Source organism: Platichthys flesus, chromosome 12, assembly GCF_949316205.1.
Source record: "Platichthys flesus chromosome 12, fPlaFle2.1, whole genome shotgun sequence".
NCBI lineage: Eukaryota > Metazoa > Chordata > Actinopteri > Pleuronectiformes > Pleuronectidae > Platichthys > Platichthys flesus.
Genome location: NC_084956.1, coordinates 1,355,396 through 1,375,653, shown reverse-complemented (window position 1 = coordinate 1,375,653; position 20,258 = coordinate 1,355,396). Strand labels below are relative to the sequence as shown.

The window sequence follows — 20,258 nt, the reverse complement described above, 5'->3', positions numbered from 1 at the left end:
TTTCCTTCTCTTTGAATTAAACGTCCTCCACCTTGTTCTTCATCCTCAGACCTGAAGGATCTCTCTGTACATTGTGTCCTCCTCACGTTACTCGTATATTCTGTGTGTTGCAGGAACCTAGAGGAGACTCTAAGAGTCCTGGGAGACTCTGGGTGTCACTGCACGTAATTACAGAGTCATTGACTGTAATTAGGTGTGTTGTCGTCACTAAGCTCCACAACCACTGTGATTAGGACCAGACTCTAATTTCACACTGAGCCGAGGCGACGTGTCAGGAAGGCAGTTATCTATTTTCTATCTTCTCTCCAGCGGTCTCATTACAAGGTGTTGGAGTCTTTTGTTTCTAATGGACACACACATCTGCACATTTACATCTGAAACAAACACAGACAATTTATGTTGTCTCCTATAGAGTCTCTTTTGACGTGCATGTGTTTCAGGTCTGGAGACTCCAGGTAACGCAGCCACACTCGGGTTAGAAGAAGGCCAGAGAACACACTGGAAGTTGACCTGTTGAAAACCGCCTGGCAGCCATGTTTGACCTGGTCAAGCTTTGTCGTCTGCAGGGGAAGTCGTCCGACACACTTACTTTACAAATACACATAAAGACACACTCAGACTACTGCACACGTCTGAACTTTGCACACAAGGATTCTCTTGCTAATAATGGGGTCAAATTTGTATTTGACGAAAACTGCATCTCTGCATCTTTCTTTAGAAATTCAAAACATTAAATAGGAAAAAATCCCTTTGTCGTTATGATAAAGAAAATTGTAAAGTAAATGATCCTAGATTTACCCTCCTTAGTCAAATCAGCTTCAAAGTGTAGTGGGCTTGTCCTTGATTCAACCCTTCCACCATTACAAAGTTATTCTGCTCATAAGATTCAGTCTTTATTTCCCGCTCTCTGATCCGGAACCAAACTCAATCTCTCCCGGCTCCTCCCTGATCCACATCTCATTCCTCCTCCAGGTCTCCTCCAGTAGTTTCTGTGTAACGCTGTTAACTACCAGAGGAAAACAGATGAATCATAACCTCTATTACTGTGGTGGGAATATCGTTTGATTTGAATCCCAGAGGTTAAACATGCACACTGTTCTGGGGACACACCCAAACACACAAGCACATGCAGACCGATGCACTGATGATAAAATCACACATATATATTTATATTTATTAGATTTCACAGCTGCACACTCGGTGCCACTCGCTCTGTCACAGACACACAAAGTTCAAAAAGTCAGGTGAGGATCTCCAGAAAGCGGGGGGGGCGGGGGGTCATCACTGTCACCACAGCAACAAGCAACACAGTGATGCAAGCAGGATGATGTCATTGAATCAATCTGTCGTCTGCGGCGTCCGGGTGTTTTTGTTACCACAGGAATTGTGGGGGATTTTTTTTTTTTGTTCTCTGCTCGTGAGTAAACTCCGGCTCCGCTGCTCTGACACGACAACAACACAAAGGCAGGATTATCTCCACAAACTTTATTGTTTGAAAGTGCACGAACAGAAGGTCGTGGAAGCGTGTCCACGGTGCAGACGTGTCACAACACAGCAGCTTCACTTCGGGGGGGAGACTTGGAGGTAGCTCATGGACAAGTGCTTACAGTAAACAATCCATTTTTTTAATAATTTGGGGTAAAAACATGTTTAAGTATAATTTATATGAAAGTTTTAAATTCTTATCATGACTGTGTGGGTGTGGTTTGTTCAGATTTACACAAACCAACACGCCACAGCTGGCGTTTCACTTTTCCATTCAAATACTACACAGAAATACACGTTATCACACAATCAAATATATTTTATCAGGTATTTTGATTCAGTTTAAATTAAAATGATTTGGCTTCACCTTTGGGAACTGTCATGATGTTCACCTTTATTCTGAGTCTGTGCTAAACTAATTATAGGAGCAGCATGGAAAATAGTCAACTCATTTAAAATATTGTTTTAAGCAGGATCCTTGCAGTTCATGTAAATGCTTAAATCAGATTGATATCTGTATTTATCAAGTACTCGAATGTCAATAGTGAAAATAAGGTTATTCCTTCAAAATAGATACAATATTTTAGAACAAAACTAGACATGAATAGACAAAATATCCCACTTATCCAGAAACACAGTGCACACAGTAATACCATGTAGAATCTCCAGAGCAGAGACTGAATGTAAAGATGAGGAGCCGACTTGTTCCTCTACAGTTTATGATCCGAGAGCCGGAGAAGGCGCAGCTCTGTCCTCAAGGTTTGGCAAAAAGCAGCTGAGTCCATGAAGGAGCACGTTGGATTCCATCTGATCAGAGATGGAGGATGTTTCCAAACCAGAGCAAATGTGCAGCAGAGCAACAACGGCAGATTCACAGCGCAGGAAAACGTCTAGAGCAGCAAAGAGCGGCCTTCATCCACCACTAGCACGAGATCATCACATAAACCAATCAGATGCTGTTTAGGTTCATTATTTATCCCGTTAACTGATTGGGCAGCAACATGTGACATCATGGCGGCTGTAACAACACAGCTAAACACGACACATGCTGGTATACGTGTTTAGATTCACAGCGGGATTCAAACCAACGACACAAAGAGATACTGAGGGAACAAGCATGCGTCCAGATGGACGTCCACGCAGCAGGAGATGCTCGGGTCAAACCTTCTGTGACAGAGACACTCTAGATATTTGGTGAAATTGGCAGAAAATCAGACGAGAATTTGGCAGAATTTGGTGAAAAATGTCCCACAGACGACATTTCACCTCCGGGCAGGTAAATCAAAGTTAGTGGGAGCATCCACTGGTGAGGCGACATGTACATGAGAATGATATTTCTTATCTGACTCTCAGCGTATGAGGCTATTTTCTGATTCTTTTAAAGAGCTCACAGGCTCAGAAATCAAAGAAAAGATCAATTATTCATCAATACTTTTTATAGTTTACATCTTTTCTAATCATTATTTAAAAAATGTGCTCCATGTTGGTTTGTACTAACTGAAAACAAGAGGAAATATTAAAATGTTCACTTTTATCAGGAAACTTTCTCTTCTCAGTCAAAGAATTCACGAACTGGCCGATAACAAAATCATTTAGCAATTAAACAATATTCATTTACACGATGGAAAGTGTTTAAAACGCAGAATTCTTCATCATTGATGACTTGAACAAAAAAGTCTCTAAACCGAACAATCAGCAACAACAATCTAAGAACACAGGCTGGATATATTTCATATTTAAACATCACTTTTAGAATTTAAAAACATATTTCTTCCCTTTTCCATTGCAGGCAACACAACAACCAAAGACTGGAACTAAAGATGGACGCCTCGTCTCCACTGTCCAGAACAATGAAGACGAACACCGGCGTCTTCGTGGTGAGGTCGATACACAAGCTTTCCGTTTGGCCCCTGACACTAACATGGAGGAGGCAGGGCTCATGCTGTACCACCAGGGGGCGGTAGAGATGCATCATGTCGTCCTTCTTTATTTACAGTCTATGGCAACCACGGCTTGAGGAGCCGGGCACATGAGACAGAAGTCCGTCCCACACGGTTTTGAGTTTGTGCGTCTCACCGACCTGAGACATGGTTCCCACTTCCTGTCTCCCAGTGGACAAGATGCAAAACTGTCCACAGACACACAACAAGAAATGTCTCCCACACTGGAGCTGCTGCAGGATCAGGATCAAGTGTCCGTGAGAGACAGATAACGTGTCTCCTCCTGGTCTCCGCTGCATCGGTACATCCACAGACAGGAGGAGACCAGGTGAGTCCTCGCGTCCCGGGCGTCTCCCGGCAGGGTCCGTCCCCGCACCGAGGGATGTCCTCCGGGGGGACGAGGGCGATCACGTCCTCAGCTTTAAGATGACCGTGGCCAGGAGGAGGAAGAAGGTGTTCCAGCCGAGGGTGACGGCGAAGCCTCGCCACACCATCATCTGACTCAGACCCCAACCTGCCGGAGGGTCACATGGTCACATTTCAATATCAAGGTCAAAAGAGGCTGAGAGGAAAGGAAAGGGAAAGACTAGAGCAACACTCAGGACTGATAAACTGTTTTTACATATATTCTACACACATCAACAAAAAAACAATCAGGCCATTGTTCTAATTTAATGTTCAAAAAGAAGCATCATCTTGAAAACGTCAGTAAATCGCTTTCACTCCTTTCCAGTTCCAAACCAACATTATCTCTGATGTGATTGACAGATGGAGAGCAGCCACAGAAAGTGAAGTAACGTCTGTTTTCCTCGTTCATGAACTGAATCTGGTTATGAGCAGCGTCTTCTGTGTATTCAAATAGATCCTATCTGCAAAAAGCATCAATCTCTGGGTGATGTGATCCAACCAACACAGGAAATCCAGGTTTATTATTATATCATCTGTCATTTTCTATTAGCTGCGTGGAAGCTCGTTGAGGCCACAGTGAGTGTGAGCCGGGTGCACAGCAGGGATCAGATGTTGGGCAGTGACGTGCACGTGGATCTAATCACTGAACCTGCAAGATAAGGTTTGTGAAGCAGGAAACGGTGCCGCCCACTTCCTGCGTTTGACACGTATCACGTAACACTGAGGGGGGGGGGGACGGCGTCCAGAGACAGAGACGAAACCTCTACACCCCCGATTCCAGGAAGTTCAGTTACACAGGATCCAGGGGCTGATGAATGATTCAGACGAGCGGCTGCACCGTGACAATCTGACGAGCTGCCGGAGCTCATAGCGTTACAGGATCGATGCGTGTTGTGTAACCTGTGTGTGTGTGTGTGTATACATTACCTCTGTACATTATACAGCGCAGGGCTTCAGAGGCGTAGGTCTGAGGCAGAGCCAGGCTGAGGTACCGGAGAGGATACGGGATACACTCCACGGGCCAGATGATACCTGCAGGTCAGGCACAGGAGATGCTCTTATATCAACACATTCAAATATAGAGGAAGGGATTTTCATTTCATTTGAATCATCCGAAGCACAGAAGGGAGGGAGGGGGATATGAACGCTCCAGTGAGATTTATTTAACTGCTTCTTCCATCTCCTCAATGAACCCGATAATTCAACACAGATTAAATATCTGTTAAATGCTTAATAAAGCTTTAATGGTTTGATCCGGTCACTGACTGGAGCTGGAGGAAGGACTGTGGGAGGTGATGGAGAACCGGACTGAGCCACTGCTGCTTCAGCAAAGATCACAACCAAACCAGAGGATGTTGAATAACGGTCCAATAATCCGACACCTACACACACACACATCACAGACACACACACACATACACACATCAGGTCAGAGGCCTACCGCTGAGGATGAGGTTGGGGTAGAACACGCCCAGTGCGGCCTGGTTGGCGCTCTGCTCGTCATCGATGGCGGCGGAGATGACGAGGCCGAAGGAGATGCCGGTGACGCCCTGCAGCACGATGAGAATTATGACCAGCACCAGGGAGCCTTCATTAGGCATCTGCAGAGAGAGAGAGAGGGGGGGGGGGGGGGGGCTCGTAAATGTCTCGAGTGTTTTCATGAAGAGAGCTGAGGTGGAACTAAAGAGAGACGAGAGGGGGGGGCAGAGTTAGAACCAGAACAAACACACTGTTCTACACAAAGAAATACACAATATTACAACCTACACATACAAGTTTACTTTTCAATCTATTTTCAGTAGTTTCCTTTCTCTGAAAAACTCATTTTTTCAAACTTGTTCAAATCTCCTCCAGTTCTCAGACTTCATGTGGAACTGGTTTCAAAGTCTGAGGTTTTAATAGAACACTGGTCCCTGAGGACGTGATGTCATGTTCCAGGAACCCGAGGTGGAAACCAGTGGATTAATTAAAACGATTTCCTGCTTTTCAAAGTCTAATAAAAACAAGTCAGGAATCAAAGTGATAACTCTGTGAGCTCGGGGAGAATGTGCGGACGTGTGTGTGTCTGTGTGTGTGTTAGTGTGTGTACTCTCAGTGTGTTAAGACACTATCCGTCTCCCCTGACGACGTGCAGAAATAGCACCGGGAGGTCACATGACCACTCGGTTGCCACAGCAATCAAGGTTGTTGTGGTGGCGATCCCTGGAAACGAGCAGGAAGTGATTTATGGAGTCGTGGTCGCTTTGGACTTCAGCACCTTAATTAACCAACACATGAACACACACTGACACACACTGACACACATCTTAACACACAGACGAGACCACACACACACACACACACATGATCTCTATCCTGTCTTTGCCTGAATTGATCCCATCCAGGGTCACAAAGTGATCATGACCTCTGTGACCTCCAGAGTCTGTTTGAGATTTCCACCATAACTCTCCTCCGGTCTGCTGCTGCTGCCACGTGCACATCTCACACAACAATATTAATGATATATCGTCTCAGACAATAACAGTGTGTGTGTGACGGGTGGTATGAATTATCACGACTCTAATGTTCTGGAGGTAAATTCCTCATTACGCCTGATGTGATAAAAATGCAAATGAGCGACTAACAGAGCTTCAGACTCAGTGACCTTTCAGAATATCTCCTTTCAACAGACGCTGGTCACGATAATCATACGATTAAATATGACTCAATACCCACATCTGCTTTTAGTGTTTAATGTTATATTTCAATGTGGGATCACGATAAGGGTTTTATATTTTCATCATTTTTAGTTTTAGATGCTTTCTGGATTCTGTATCGCTGCTGAGTCTGAGCCTTGTTAAAGGTGCTATTCAGATCAGATCTATTATTATTATTAAGACTCCAAATAATTAATTAGTCCAAAGTAATATTAATAATAACAAAATCAGTTATACTTTAAAAGTTATCTGACAATGTTTTCAGTAAAGAATGAGACACATTTCCCTGTGGTGAGTTCGAGAATTATTATAGAAGCAGCAAAATCAATCTGTGTATGTGTGTGTGATGCAATAAATTTAAATAAAAAATAAACACAATTATTGAAACAATCAGGATTGTTTCTATCATTAAAAAAAAATCTTTACATATATATGTTATATGGTTGTTTTATTGTTTATGTTGTATTTTCTTGCCTCCACTATCTTTCCTTTCTTTCCTGAAGACCCTCAGATCAATAGTTTCCTCTCATGTGGAGAGAGTGTGTGTGTGTGTGTGTGTGTGTGTTTGTGTGTGTCTGTGTGTGTGTGTCTGTGTGTGTGTGTGTGTGTGTGTGTGTGTGTGTGTGTGTGGGGGACGAACATTGAAGGCGAGCAGGATGAAGAGCAGCAGCAGGACGATCTGGACGCTGATGACAAACAGCTGAGAGAAGAGGTGAGCCAGCATGGTCTCCATGGAGCTCACACCTGGAGCAGAGACATCACAAAGTCAAATCCAAGATCCTCTGAATAACAAAACCACTCAAATCAACAAGTCTCTAAATGAAACAAATCATTATTCAACATTAATTCTGCCATAAAATATCTGCATGGTCACCAATACGTTTAAAAAAGGTTAAAGTAATAATATAACAACTTCTTTCTAGCTGGTAAACCTCATCACACGCTGCTGTGATCATGTGACTCCCTCTACTGGTAACATCTCAAATTACACTTCAATTATTTATCTTGCAAGCTTAATTCTGCTGCAGTTGGAAGATTTGAATGAATCTCAGAACTTTTCTGTTAAAAGTACATAAAAACACAGGTAGTTATTATTGACGTGTGATAGACAAGCAGCAATTATAACTACAATCAATCATAAAAAGGGGGAAATTAAAGTTGTGAATTAAGTTTTTGCATTTAAAGACTTATCTGTGTTTGTATAACCAGTTTTCCTAATTGAAAGCAGCAGGGAATCACAAAGAACTCAGAAAGGAGGTGAAACCATGAAGCTGCAGAAGAGTAATGATCAAACTAAGTATAATAGGACGTTTACAATTAAGATAATTAATACAGAACAAAGTCAAACACACAATCAGTGCAGTTGAATCTTTACAACATACAATCACATGAACCGATGCTAAGCATGATGGCAAGTCAGGTTCCAATATCGAATACAAAGGGAGGCTGAGATCATTTTATAAAACCGTTAATCTACTGAACGTGTTGAGTGTGACCTTTGACCTCTCACCTGCGACGAAGCACCTGTCCAGAAGCCCCTCCTTCCTCTCCAGGACGAAGGAGAGAGCCGTCAGACCCACGGCCAGGTAGAAGGTGATACTGGACAGGGAGAGAGGAAGAGGAGGAGAGACGAGGAGCACAGGTTTATTGTCAATATTGAGTTTATTGGTATCTAAAGGGATTGAAGCTTGAATTCACCCAGCTGGCATCCCACTGACCTGAGAACAGCTCCAGGCATCACAAATGTGGTGAAGTCTGTGTTCTCGTCGCCGTAGATCGGCTCCTCGATCTGAAAGAGGACAGGAATGAAAGATTCATTTCTTGTTTGATTCTTATTCTTCTGGGTTGATTGTTGCTTCAGCTCTTTCCTCACCTTCACCGGCAGCGACACCAGGTACGACATGCTGCCCAGCTTATTGTCCACGAAGTCCTGCAGGTGGACGACAGGGAAGTGAGACACATCACAACTCCAACTGCATTTTCATCAACTTTAGATCAACACATCATATTATATAGCATTACATTGCATATTGCAATTTGACACTGTTTGCATTTCACTTTTTACTTTACTTTTTATATCTTTTACATGAAATTATTTTATATATTACTTTTCTTACAACAGTTCATTGTATGCACTAATAACCAAAGCAAATTCCAGGTAGGTGTAAACCTACTTGGGAATAAACACCTTCTGATTCTGATTCTGATTCTTCTTTCAGTGGAATTAATCAAATGATGAAACTGTATTAGTTTATGTCATATTCACGAATCACAGGTTGTTTCTATCATGATGACAAAGAAGAGTTTGGTCTTGTGTTGTTGTGGAACAGCGTCAATAGCAGAAACCAGTAAAGTGGCCCTGATGTTGATATTGATGTTGATATTGATGTTGATATTGTAAAGATGCTGCTGCTGTTGTGTTGCATGTGTATTTCTTGTACACTATAAATATTGTGTGTGTTTACAAACTATTGTAATATTTAAAGTGAATGAAACAAAAGGCAGGAAACACATTTGTACCTGAAAAGCCTCGTGAAGCTTCTTCTGCAGCATTAAGGCAATTTGTCGATCTAGAAAAAAACATAAACAGCAAAAGTGAGCTTCTCTGAATCACAGTAGATAATTGATAATAGTTTTCACTTCTATATTTCAGTTCATAAACAGTTTGGTTGATCCTTTAAATTCTAATTAATAGAATAAACTCACATGTACGATGAGACTCTTAAAGCTTAAGATGGATTAACAGTTTGCATCTTACTTGTCAGGTCCAGCCAGACGTGCACTGATCCTCCATCGACCACCTCCCTGGAAACCTGCCGCTGCATCATCCTGTGGAGCCAAACAGTCACCATCTGGTTCACATAACTCCTCATTGAATTAATAAATCATAGGATTAGTTGCAGAGCTCTTATGAAACTTGTTCCTTCATGAAATCAGGTCTACTATTGTTCTCTGAAGTGTGAATGTAGTTGAACAGTTCAGAATCAGGTTCAGACGTGGAGGAGCAGAAACCTGAAGAACGTCTGTCACATGATTCAGTGATGACCTTGTGCAGACACACACACGCACACACACACACACACACACACACACACACACACACACACACACACACACACACACACACACACACACACACACACACACACACACACACACACGCACACACACACACACACACACACACAGTGAATCACCACCCAAACAACAACTCATGCCACTAACCTCGACTGACTCATCCTCACATGATGAACATTTTGAAGCTGGTTTGATTTGTGTGTGTGTGTGGGGGGGGGGGGGGGGGGGGGTGAAGACAGGAATAGCATTTGGTGGAGTTGTTTGTGCTTCACAGTTGCTTTTGAATGATTGCAGGTGATTAACAACACAACGATCAGTTTTGTGTGATGAGATGAATGAAAAGCAGCTATGAGGGGTTAAAGGAGGAAGAGGAGGAAGAGGAGGAAGAGGAGGAGGGAAACAACCCCTGTCCCACCTTCCACCAAGTTTCTGTGAAATTAGTTTAGTAGTTTTCATGTGACATCCTACTGACGGCAATAAGAAAGAAGATATAGGGACCTGGACTGCTGTTGTACTTCAAGTTTTGTGTTGTTATTATAAACTCGTATTGACGTAAGAACAACTGAAGCTTTTGATTTAACCACTATGAGTTTCAACAAGAAGTTTTTCTTCATCAAGTGGATGTGGGTGTGAGGGGGGGGGGGGACTGTTTAAATAGTTCCTAGAGTTTTATTTACATTAATAGAACTATATACTGTCATGTACAACTGTGTCTTGGCGGGACTACAGATGTTAATACATATCTACACGGAGTATATGAGCTCATTTGTTAAATTCATCACCTCTTCATTAATTAGAGAGGATTATTATAAACTCTTTGTTGCCTCACATGATGTAGAACATGCTTCTAACATATTATAAAAGATAGATCTAGAAAACAATGAGAGATTCACGGATCCAGTATTTTCTTTCCTGGTCCTAACACTAACTGGTCACATGGTGGCTGATGTCACATGATCGGTGCCTTCACCTTTTGGTCAGGTAGCTGGTGAAGTTCTTCCCGAAGCCGATGACGCCCCAGTACTCCCCGTTCTGGATCCCATCGAAAGCCTCTGCCTGAGACAAGGGCACCTGTGGATGAAGAGCAACACTTTATATAATATATATAATAATATATAATGATGCTCTCTAGATTCATATCTTCTAATGTTTGTTATAAAGCAGCTTCACTCAAGCTTTTATATAATGAAGCGAACAGGAGATTCTGTTTCCTAGAAAAACAGTGAAGTGAAACTTAGACTTGATCTTTGTGGTTAACTCTATAAACCAGTGATAACAGAACAAGCAGCTCAGAAACTTCCTGCTTCCTCTCCGGTAGCAGCTCGTGAACATCGACACCTCCCTCGGGTGAGTCAGTGTCTCACGAGGACGGAGACGTACCTGCTGCACGCTGGTGTTGTCCAGGAAGGAGAGCAGCGTCAGGCTGTAGGCCGAGGGGGAGGTCTCGTTGTTCACGACGGCCACCTGGACCCCCCGCGGATCCCCCCCCACGCACAGACAGATCAGAGAGATCTGGATGACGGGCAGCACGAACTGGAAACACAACGAGCTGCAAGCACAGAGGGGACAGGGACAGTCAGAGGACCAACGTGTCCCTCGTCCAACCAGGACTTCTGCTGACAGAAGGGAGGAGCGTGGACGTACCCGGGCATTCTCTTCATCCGCACCAGAGTCTTGATCATCAGGGCGGCGATGTTCCTCCACTTGGGCAGCAGGTGTCGGGCTCGCACCTTCCAGTCCACTGCAGAACACACAGGGGTTCAGGTTCTGTTCTCACCAAGTCCCCCATTCAAAGGCCTTCAAGACCCAACATGCCTCAAGTGACAGAGGGGATTCAAACCCGGGACACTGTTTGTCCACAGTGCCACCCTCAGATAGAGGAAACATAAATATGACTAGTGATAAACTGGGTAGAGCATTTCTGTGCATGTTTCAAATCAGTACCTGAGTATTTGGGAACTTCCTCCTCGGCTCCGGCTCCGATGGCGAGTATTGGCCGACTCTCGTCGAACGACTGGCTGTTCTCCAGCGGCGCCCCCTGTGGACTGGACCCTCGTTTGGAGTCGACCTGGTCGTAGGTCTGACACAGCTGCAGGAAGGCGTGCTCCAGGGTCTGCAGCAGGAGAGCAGGAGTTTAAACAAGACACACAAGCTCCTGGTTTATTTATCACAGCTGCTCTAGAGCAAAGAATTCATTCCCCGATCTGATGCAACGTCTTTATATTGGTTGTTGACAGAAGTGGAGATTATGCATCTGATCCAGGAACGCCCCTGTCCTCACTACCTGCACCCGTCCCTCCAGGCCACCAGGGGCTTGAACTCTACTCACTGCTGCATTGTGCTGCTTCATGACCTCGTCTGGAGAACCCTCCGCCAGCAAGTGGCCGTTCCGCATGAGCCCGACCTAGAGAGCAGGGACAAGAGAAGAAGAGAGAATGAAGAAGTGATTCATAAAACACAGTCCTTTTATGGAGAGGAACGTTTTCGTCCTCCAGATGTCAGGGAACAAAATCCAGACAGATCCTGGCTCATGCACATGATTTAAAACTTCCAAAACATTTAGAAAACACACAAAACTCACAAAACAGGCAAGAAATGCAAATAGTAGAAGCTCAAATCTGGGGTTAAGCATCTTGCACTTCAGAATGCAGACTGAAAGAGGCGGGGATCAAACCACCACGACCTTCTGGTTAGTGGCCAACCCTCTGTACCTCATGAACTACAAGCAACCCGGCACTGGGACTTGAACCCATGATCTGTTTACTAGGCCGGTGCTTTCAACCAACAGCACCTCAACAAAATCACTTAATTGTCAGGGAAGCCAGTGTGTGTCATTTTGAACAGAGACTTTTGAATTATGAGGATTTTAAAATATGTTTTTGGAGCCAGCTGGTTACAGAGCAGTGGAGGAACTGGTTTTCAGAACTGGTCCCTCCTTTCTCCACAGTAGGTCAAGGTTTCTCTGTGATTCAAGTCTATTGTCCCGGACGGAGTCAGGAACAACAAGCCAGCGTGTTTTCATTCCTCGTTGAACCACCTGACGTTGCTCTGTTCTGGTGAAACAGTCAAAGACAGAATTCAGTGGATCCACCTGATGCTCCCTCCTCCACCCGCCTGTCACCTGACGCCACAGAGCGACCACAGAGGGTCCGACTGGCTTCAGTGGAGAATTTCAGTCTCTGTTATTTATGTAGCTGCATCAGAGAGAGGCCGAAATAACCTCTGACATTGTTTTTGAGCTGGAGTTGAGTCTGAAAGTCCCGACATGTGACACTCTAATAAATAAAGAGAAGTGAAATTCAGCTCCTTTGATTACTAAGAAACTTGGTGGTGGTGGTGGTGGTGGTGGTGGAGGGGTGGTGGGGGGGTGTCACAAACCACCAGGGGAGCTAGAGAACACTCTTTTGTACTAAGTGTGTGAAATGTGTTTCAGTCCAAAATATTTGTGTTGCTTAGATTGAATTTGAAAGGGATCGGTTCCAGCCGCTCGCAACCATTAAAGGATCCGCAGTGGGGATGATGGGTGGATGGGTTTAAGGGACTGTTGGGACTGAATAATGAAAAAGAGAAGTGGACTGAACAACAAGAGTCAAAGCTTCGTCCACTGAGCCTCACTTTGTAACCACTTCCAGTTTTGACACCTCTCCCTGGAGAAGTGTAAAAAGCACATTTCAAGAAAATCATAGAATCTACAGGACAAACACTCCACTGTAAAGTACTGGTCTTTAGAGACAAAGCAGATTAGTGGGGACACAGTGAAGGAACTCGTGGATCAATGCAGAGCCAGATATTAGTGTGAGGGCGACACGTGTGTGTACTGTAACTCTACAGACCCACTCACTTTAACCCTGCTGCTCATGTGTGACCGTTCACCACAAACCTGCTGCTGTTCAGAAGTGAACTTTAAATTTAAACCTCAACTTCCTCTTCTCTGTCTGTGTTTCTTCACAGCTTCTCTGTTCAAGTGGAATCAGCAGGTTTCAAACTGTAAAATGTGAGTAATGAGTAAAATGTGTATGTGGGAGGGGGGGGGGGGATAATAATGGAATTAATGATGATGAATTTGGTCTTTTTGTGGTATTTATGTAATTTATTAAACTACAAATAGCATTTTTATTATTTTATTTTATATTAATTTATTCTTTGGTCAACTTGGCTGTTTTTAAATGAGCTCTATAAATAAACTTGACTAATAAACCAAAGGAATAAATGACAAGCAAAAAGAGTCAAGCTTTGGGAGCTTTTTGTCATTGAGCTTTTGGTCGTCCTGTCAAAGCTGATGAAGAATAAACTTCATCAAACATGTTGACACAGAGAAGATATGAATAGACTCTTTGTTTCAGAGGACGAATGCGGAGCTGTTGATTCTGTAATCCTGAATATCTGTGTGCTGATTTTCTGTGTGTGTCTATCTCACCACATTGGCTTGTCTGGCCTCCTCGATGTAGTGTGTGGTGATAATGACCGACACTTTCCCCGTCTTCACAATCTCCACCAGATGCTGCCAGATCCTGCACAACAGAAACAACAACAACAATCTAAATACACAACGTTTGACTCGAGAGCGAATAAACGATTTCCTCAAATCTCAGATGTTCTCCAGCAGCAGAGTCTGGAGCAAAACACCAACAAAGAGAAGTGAGCCTTGAAAAAAAGGTTTCTGACTTTGTGGTTGATTAGGAGAAAGTAACGTGACGTTCCTGTGAGGTTTGAAAAGATGTTTAGATGTTTAGATGTTTCGATTTGGCCACAGACAGCTGTTCACCTTCCACAGGAGAATCCCCTGACAGGTCTCTTTCTGCCCGGGTCACGGTATTAGCTCTTTATTTATATAAAGGTCTGAAAAGCTATCTTTAATTTAGTATCTCTGCCCAAGAGGTCGTGTTTTCACCTGTTTGTTAGTTGGTTGTTTTTTTGGCCTGTAGGTAACTTGGTGGAAGGAAGTGTTATCGGTCAGAGGGGAACAAATCCAGTTTCCGTTAACGTTATCTGATTAATAAATGTTCAATGATTTACCAGGAGATAATGAATGGTTCTTGAATCTGGTGCAGCTGAACTGAATTTAAGGAACTGTTCAGAGAAACAGTATGTGTGTGTGTGTGTGTGTGTGTGTCTCTGTGTGTGTGTGTTACAGTACATACTTGGCCCTGAGCACAGGGTCCACTCCGACCGTTGGCTCGTCCAGGATGAGCAGCTCTGGATTCTGGAGCAGAGCAGCTCCGAGGGACACCCTGCGCTTCTGACCCCCGCTGCAGCAAACACACAGGAAACAGGACCAATCAGAACCAGACTCCTCCACCAACATGTTCTCAATTGTTGCGTCACGGACAAACACATGCCGCTCGTTCCCGAGGGAGGAGGGAACCGAGAGTAGAGCAGACAAAACCTGAAAGACAAACCTGCCAGACAACACTGAGGGAAACAACATGACCAGACCCAGAGGGTCGCTGGGAGGCACTTTGAGAAATTCATCTTATTTCTTTGATCAGAAAAACATAAATTCATAAAAAAAAAAAAACTATGACTCAAAAACCCGCAGCTTGATCCTACACTGTATTCAAGACAATAATCTATATCTATAATATCTGAGGTAGAAACAGATGACGAGTCAGAGCCACTCGATGTGTTTATTCATACCAGGAATACTTCACACACTTAGTTAACAGCTTCAGCTGCGTGTGTGTGTCTCTGCAGCCGAACAAGACAGGAGACGAGGAAATGAAGATCTTTAATAAAACAGATCTTCATGTTACAATTCAATAACAATAACAGGGAGACAGAAAGCGATGTAAGTATTACATGATTTGTTTTGAAAGGGACTCTTCAGGAACACAAGGCTCTTTGTTATGATCGGGGGTGTGACTCACACCAGGAACAAGAGATAATAGATAATAGATAATAGATAATGAACAACCACAGAATACACACTGTGCATAACACAGGTGTGAAACATATTTTTAATTTGCATTGCTTGATTTATTAGCTTTTTTACTCTTCGTGTGAAAATGTGATTATCCAGCTTCACGACCGTATTACATTAAGTACACAAATATCCGTCTGTAGCAAAGCAGAGGGATGTTGGACCCTCAGCTAAATGAAAATATCAAAAATAATTATACTTTTAGGATGAAATCTGGCAACACTGGCATAAATATAAAAGACTCCACAGCAGGTAGATTAAACAAAGTTGATCTTACAAATTAAAGAGGTGGTTATATCTCCTCATTTAAAGCTTGTTGTCTTATCAGATAAGATCATATCGTTTTATGATTACTGTGTTTATAACCTGCAGTAGACAGTGATATTACACGTGTCTGTGTGTGTCTGTGTGTGTCTGTGCACATTACTTAATGCACCTCAGGTGTCAAAGTCTACAGATGTATGTGATAAGCTGTAAAAACCATTTCACATAATTTCATAACCTGGCTCCAACTGGAAACTCAAACTGAGTCTCATCATATTCTCTAAAACAACCATCTGAGAAGAACTGTGTGTAAAAGATGAAAGTTTTTCAAGTTTTTCAAACTTATCGGTATCATAAGATAATCCTGGTGAAACATCAAACCCTTTTGACCCTGTTTGGCTAATGATTGATTTCACCCTCAGTTAATCTGCTCCACGCCACAAATCAAACAGGATCATGAATCCGTAGATATGATTCACGATCACACATGTGGGTGTTGTGTGGTTTTACCTGAGCTTTCGGACCAGGCTCTGTTTCTGAGGCAGGTCCAGGAAGTCGATGAGGAAGTCCATGCGCGCCCTGGTCTCCTTCGCCGTCAGGCCGTGGACTCGGCCGAAGAAGGTCAGGGTGTCGCTGATGGTGAACTCGCTGTACAAGGCCAGATCCTACACAACACAAGAGAAGGTTGTGTTGAATATGTGTGTGTGTGGATTTTATACCTTCGATACCTCGTCCTAGTTCCTCTGGTATTAAATATGAAAACAGTAAGTTGAGTTTGTATCTGTTTGAATTTGTTCTTTAGCAGATCAGCGTCTGTACGGTTTTCTGAGCACTAACACAGAAACCCTGGACTCAGCACTTTTAGCTCTTCCATAACTCAAAGGATTAATATCTAGATTAGCTACTTAAATAATAATCCACACATACATTTCTCTGTAACCAGGATTTATTCCACACTGCTGGCCTCAGACAACACAAGGTCACATGACTCCCTCTCAGGGTCACAGATCTGGTCCAAGGGGACAAACGTGATGCTCACTAACACTCGTGTTATCAGCCTCATCACGTTTCCACTCTGACTGTAATGAGCCAACAGAGGCTCAGTTAAATCGAGCCCTTGAGCAAGGCACTTGATCCCTGTTCAGTGAACGTAGGGGTGATAATTGGCTTTCACCAAACACAGTTAAAAGGTCTACATGTGGAGCTGAGTGAGGAAGTGGACTTAGCGCTGTGCACACATTCTTAGTTATTAGTCCCCTAAATACTGAAAGTACATAAATATAATATACATATACACATTTACACATACTTCCAGGCAGAGGTGAGATTTCAAAGATGCTCTGTTTACCTGTGGCATGTACCCGACCTTCTTCCCCGGCACGTCGTGACCCGGGAAACCAGGAGGCCGCCCCAGCACCGTGATGTGACCCTGGGAGATTTTCAGCGTTCCCACAATGCATTTCAGCAGCGTGGTCTTCCCGCAGCCGCTGGGGCCCAAGAGGCCGTAACTGCAACGGACACAGAGTCACAGAGGGTTTCAGTTAGAAACGTAGAAGAGTGAAACATGTTGGTGTGTGTTTAAAACATAATGATATTCATGATGCTTATCTTCTGGACTCTCAGACATTCTCAGAGTGTCCTCCAGATGTTCATCTTATTTGCTCTCTACCTTTTTTTAGGATGACCTTTGACCTAGGGAATTATCTCTGACCAGCTAATAGGTGGGTGCAGAAGGAAGGTTCTTGACCAATGTGTTTTCATCTTCAGACACAAAAACATGTCCTTATTTGGTCACATGTGGGATGTGTTTTGCCTGAAGTCATGGGCGGAACCAACCTCCCTATCGACCTCTCGGCTGCATAGAATTTACCATAACGACTTTTGAATTCTGTGTTTAATTCTTCAAATGATTTGAGAGAAGTGTTGAACTACAGAGATGTGGCTGTGACAGGTGCTGCTGCACTTTCGCTCTGGCACACAGACGGTGTCACGGCTCCCACGTGGTGCATTGAGGACACAAAGAGAAAGAACAGCAGTGGGGTGTGTCTGCACGCTCACAGATGTAAACAGCTTCAGGTAACCAGTTTGAATGATGGGATCAAACAAGGCAGGAAGGGAGCACCGCAGATTGAGTGTTTTAAAGATAAACTACAGTTAGACTCAGGACAAACTATAAAGATCTGACCACCAGCAATAACATGACACAAACTGAAACATCTAGAGATATGAGATATGAGATATGAGATATGAAGCCCAGGATCAGATACAGTCACGTTCTCCTGGGAAGCCGGGTTCTGCTTTGATAGATTCAGAGAGCCACGTGTTATCTGAGATCGTGTCTTCTCGCTCCACTCACATCTGTCCCTGTGGCACCGTCAGGTTGAGGTGGCTGAGGACCTTCAGTTTGCTGTAGGACCGGCACACGTCTCGGCACCGGATGGCGAAATCCTCCGGTGCAGCGGGCGGAGGAGCCTCCAGATCCACCGTCATGTTCTCCTCCTTCTGCTGGACGAGAGGAAAACACCGGGTCAAAGCTCAGGTTGCTCAGACTCTCCTTCAGATCTCACCATGTGGACTGAGCCACTGTTTGTGAGATTACATTGTGTTACGAAGGAAATGAGAGTAACACTTAAATCTGACTTGTAAACCTAATAAAAACTACTTTAAATGTAAAATCCATAGATAAATTACTATGTAAAGATAGGAACAAGAACATGTATCCAACCAAAATGTTCATAATATTCAATATTTTCAACTGAAATATACAAATTACAAAACAAATTGAGTTTGGACTTCAGTGAGTTGACTCTATTTCTGCATTTCCTTCTCTGCTGCTTCATGATGTTGTTTTATGGAACTGAACAGAACGTTTCTGTTGCTTCCCTATTTCACACACGGTCAACACATCTTGTGTTTTTAATTGAAAGTGAAATGCAGAAATCCACAGTTAAACTTCCTCTAAATGTCAAACTTTCAATCTCTGATCCTTGAACTTTGATCCTGTTCTTTTGAAAGTGTGTCATAGAGTGATGTAACGTTTCACATTACACAATAAACCTTTCGCAAGACTCAGCATATATAAAATTTAGATTAACTTCAGTGAAAATCCGTGGGAGTTTAAAAAGTAAAGCTGGAAGAAGTTCTCAGTCTTTGTGGTTTCGATGGTTCCAGTGGCCACAGACACCAGTTTACCTTCAACCCTGAAGTCCAGGACACAGAAACTTCTCTCTCCTGGTCTGATCCTCCTCTCTGGATTCTGTGCATCGCTTCAGAACCAGCAGTGAAAGTATTTGGGTCGTAGCTCTAACAATCCTTTGGTATAATCTCTGATAATAGCTTCTTTCATGGGTTTCCCCCCCGGTCTCGAACTAACTCCCTCCTTTAATCCAGAGTCTCTCATTTTCTAGCAAGGAGATTAGGGAGATTGCATAATCTGATGCAGTTGGTCGCCCTCACCTTTAACACTTTAGCCTACATCTGCAGCCTCAATGCATCACCTCAAGTCTACAGGAGTTAGCCTGTGGTTACTGTGGTGGTTTCAGAGGTACAGCCGATTCAGATCCTCAACATCTGAGATAACAAGATAAAGACTTCTTATCTGAGCTCCAACAGCAAATGTCAAGTGGACCGAGTGAGAAGCAGCGACTGAAGCCAACACTCACCCCGAGAGGAGCAGAGGACACACAGAAAGACGGGAGGAGTGGGACAGGATGAGGAGGACAGGCTGAGGAGCGTCTCCACACAGCGAGGACAGGAACAGCATGTAAACATCAGCTGACGAAAACCTCTCAGTGAAAGACAAGTGGAGGAACAGGTTCTGTTCACCGCCAGGCATGTGGAGAACACATGACCTTAGAATAACTGGCCAGATTGATGCAACTAATATATAATTAATCAAAAAAGCTTCATGCATTGTGAGAATAACTAGATATTTTACTTTAAAGTTGACATTTCTGGATAAACTGACCCAATTTGAATCATAAATCTGGGCTCTGGAAACTTTAGCTTTTGAATTTTAACACCTTAAGAGGTTGATTTTGAACCTAAATGCTGAATGTACCAGTGTTTTAGTTTCAGTCTCCCTCTGATAACAGTTCCTGTCCAGATGAGAAGGTCCCCCCCCCCACTGTCCTGCTGAGGACGTCCCAGCTCCACACAGCGTCTCTCTTCCTTCAGTCTCTGCTGAGAAGGACGAGTTCCTACCTCGTCGCGTCCAGTTTGAGTCCGCGTTCCAAAGTGGAGGGACGTAACCGGACGTGTCCGGACTCAGCTGCAAACCGGGACGCGCCTGCGCCTCGTTCCCCGCTGAGCGCGCGCTGTCACCCGGTAGAACAGCGCCGCTCTATTTATAAGCCTTGGCAGCAGAACGTGCACGGACACACAAACACAGCTGCTGCAAGTTTCACTTCTGCCTCCTCGGCCCTGCATGCGCGTCACTGGATGTGCGCTGTGCAGATGCCTCCTCTC

General features: G+C 43.7%; 1 protein-coding gene across 2 annotated transcripts; it reads right to left on the bottom strand.

The window, feature by feature from the left end:
- Window positions 1–1,470: 1,470 nt before the first annotated feature.
- On the bottom strand, window positions 1,471–20,193 carry abch1 (ATP-binding cassette, sub-family H, member 1). Of its 2 annotated transcripts, none has more exons than XM_062400985.1 (20): window positions 19,995–20,193; window positions 18,148–18,296; window positions 17,140–17,299; window positions 16,302–16,456; window positions 14,749–14,856; window positions 14,025–14,118; window positions 11,937–12,011; window positions 11,552–11,720; window positions 11,252–11,348; window positions 10,988–11,156; window positions 10,578–10,678; window positions 9,288–9,358; window positions 9,050–9,099; window positions 8,403–8,459; window positions 8,248–8,318; window positions 8,040–8,128; window positions 7,170–7,273; window positions 5,275–5,434; window positions 4,761–4,865; window positions 1,471–3,939 (listed from the first exon to the last, which is right to left on the bottom strand). In XM_062400985.1, the coding sequence occupies exons 2-20, from the start codon at window positions 18,279–18,281 to the stop codon at window positions 3,833–3,835; spliced, it is 2,076 nt and encodes a 691-aa protein (XP_062256969.1). In that variant the 5' UTR covers window positions 18,282–18,296; window positions 19,995–20,193; the 3' UTR covers window positions 1,471–3,832. The 2 variants fall into 2 exon arrangements, with proteins under 2 accessions (XP_062256969.1, XP_062256970.1); XM_062400986.1 differs by lacking the exon at window positions 19,995–20,193 and adding an exon at window positions 19,454–19,582.
- Between the last annotated feature and the right edge of the window lie 65 nt (window positions 20,194–20,258).

Coding starts and splice junctions, on each gene's coding strand:
- abch1 (XM_062400985.1), bottom strand. CDS start 18,281: ATGACGGTGGATCTGGAGGCTCCTCCGCCCGCTGCACCGGAGGATTTC. Junction 9,359..10,577: donor ACCAGCTACCTGACCAAAAG/GTGAAGGCACCG, acceptor TTGGCTCCACAG/GATGATGCAGCGGCAGGTTT. Junction 7,274..8,039: donor GGACAGGTGCTTCGTCGCAG/GTGAGAGGTCAA, acceptor TCTCTGCTCCAG/GTGTGAGCTCCATGGAGACC.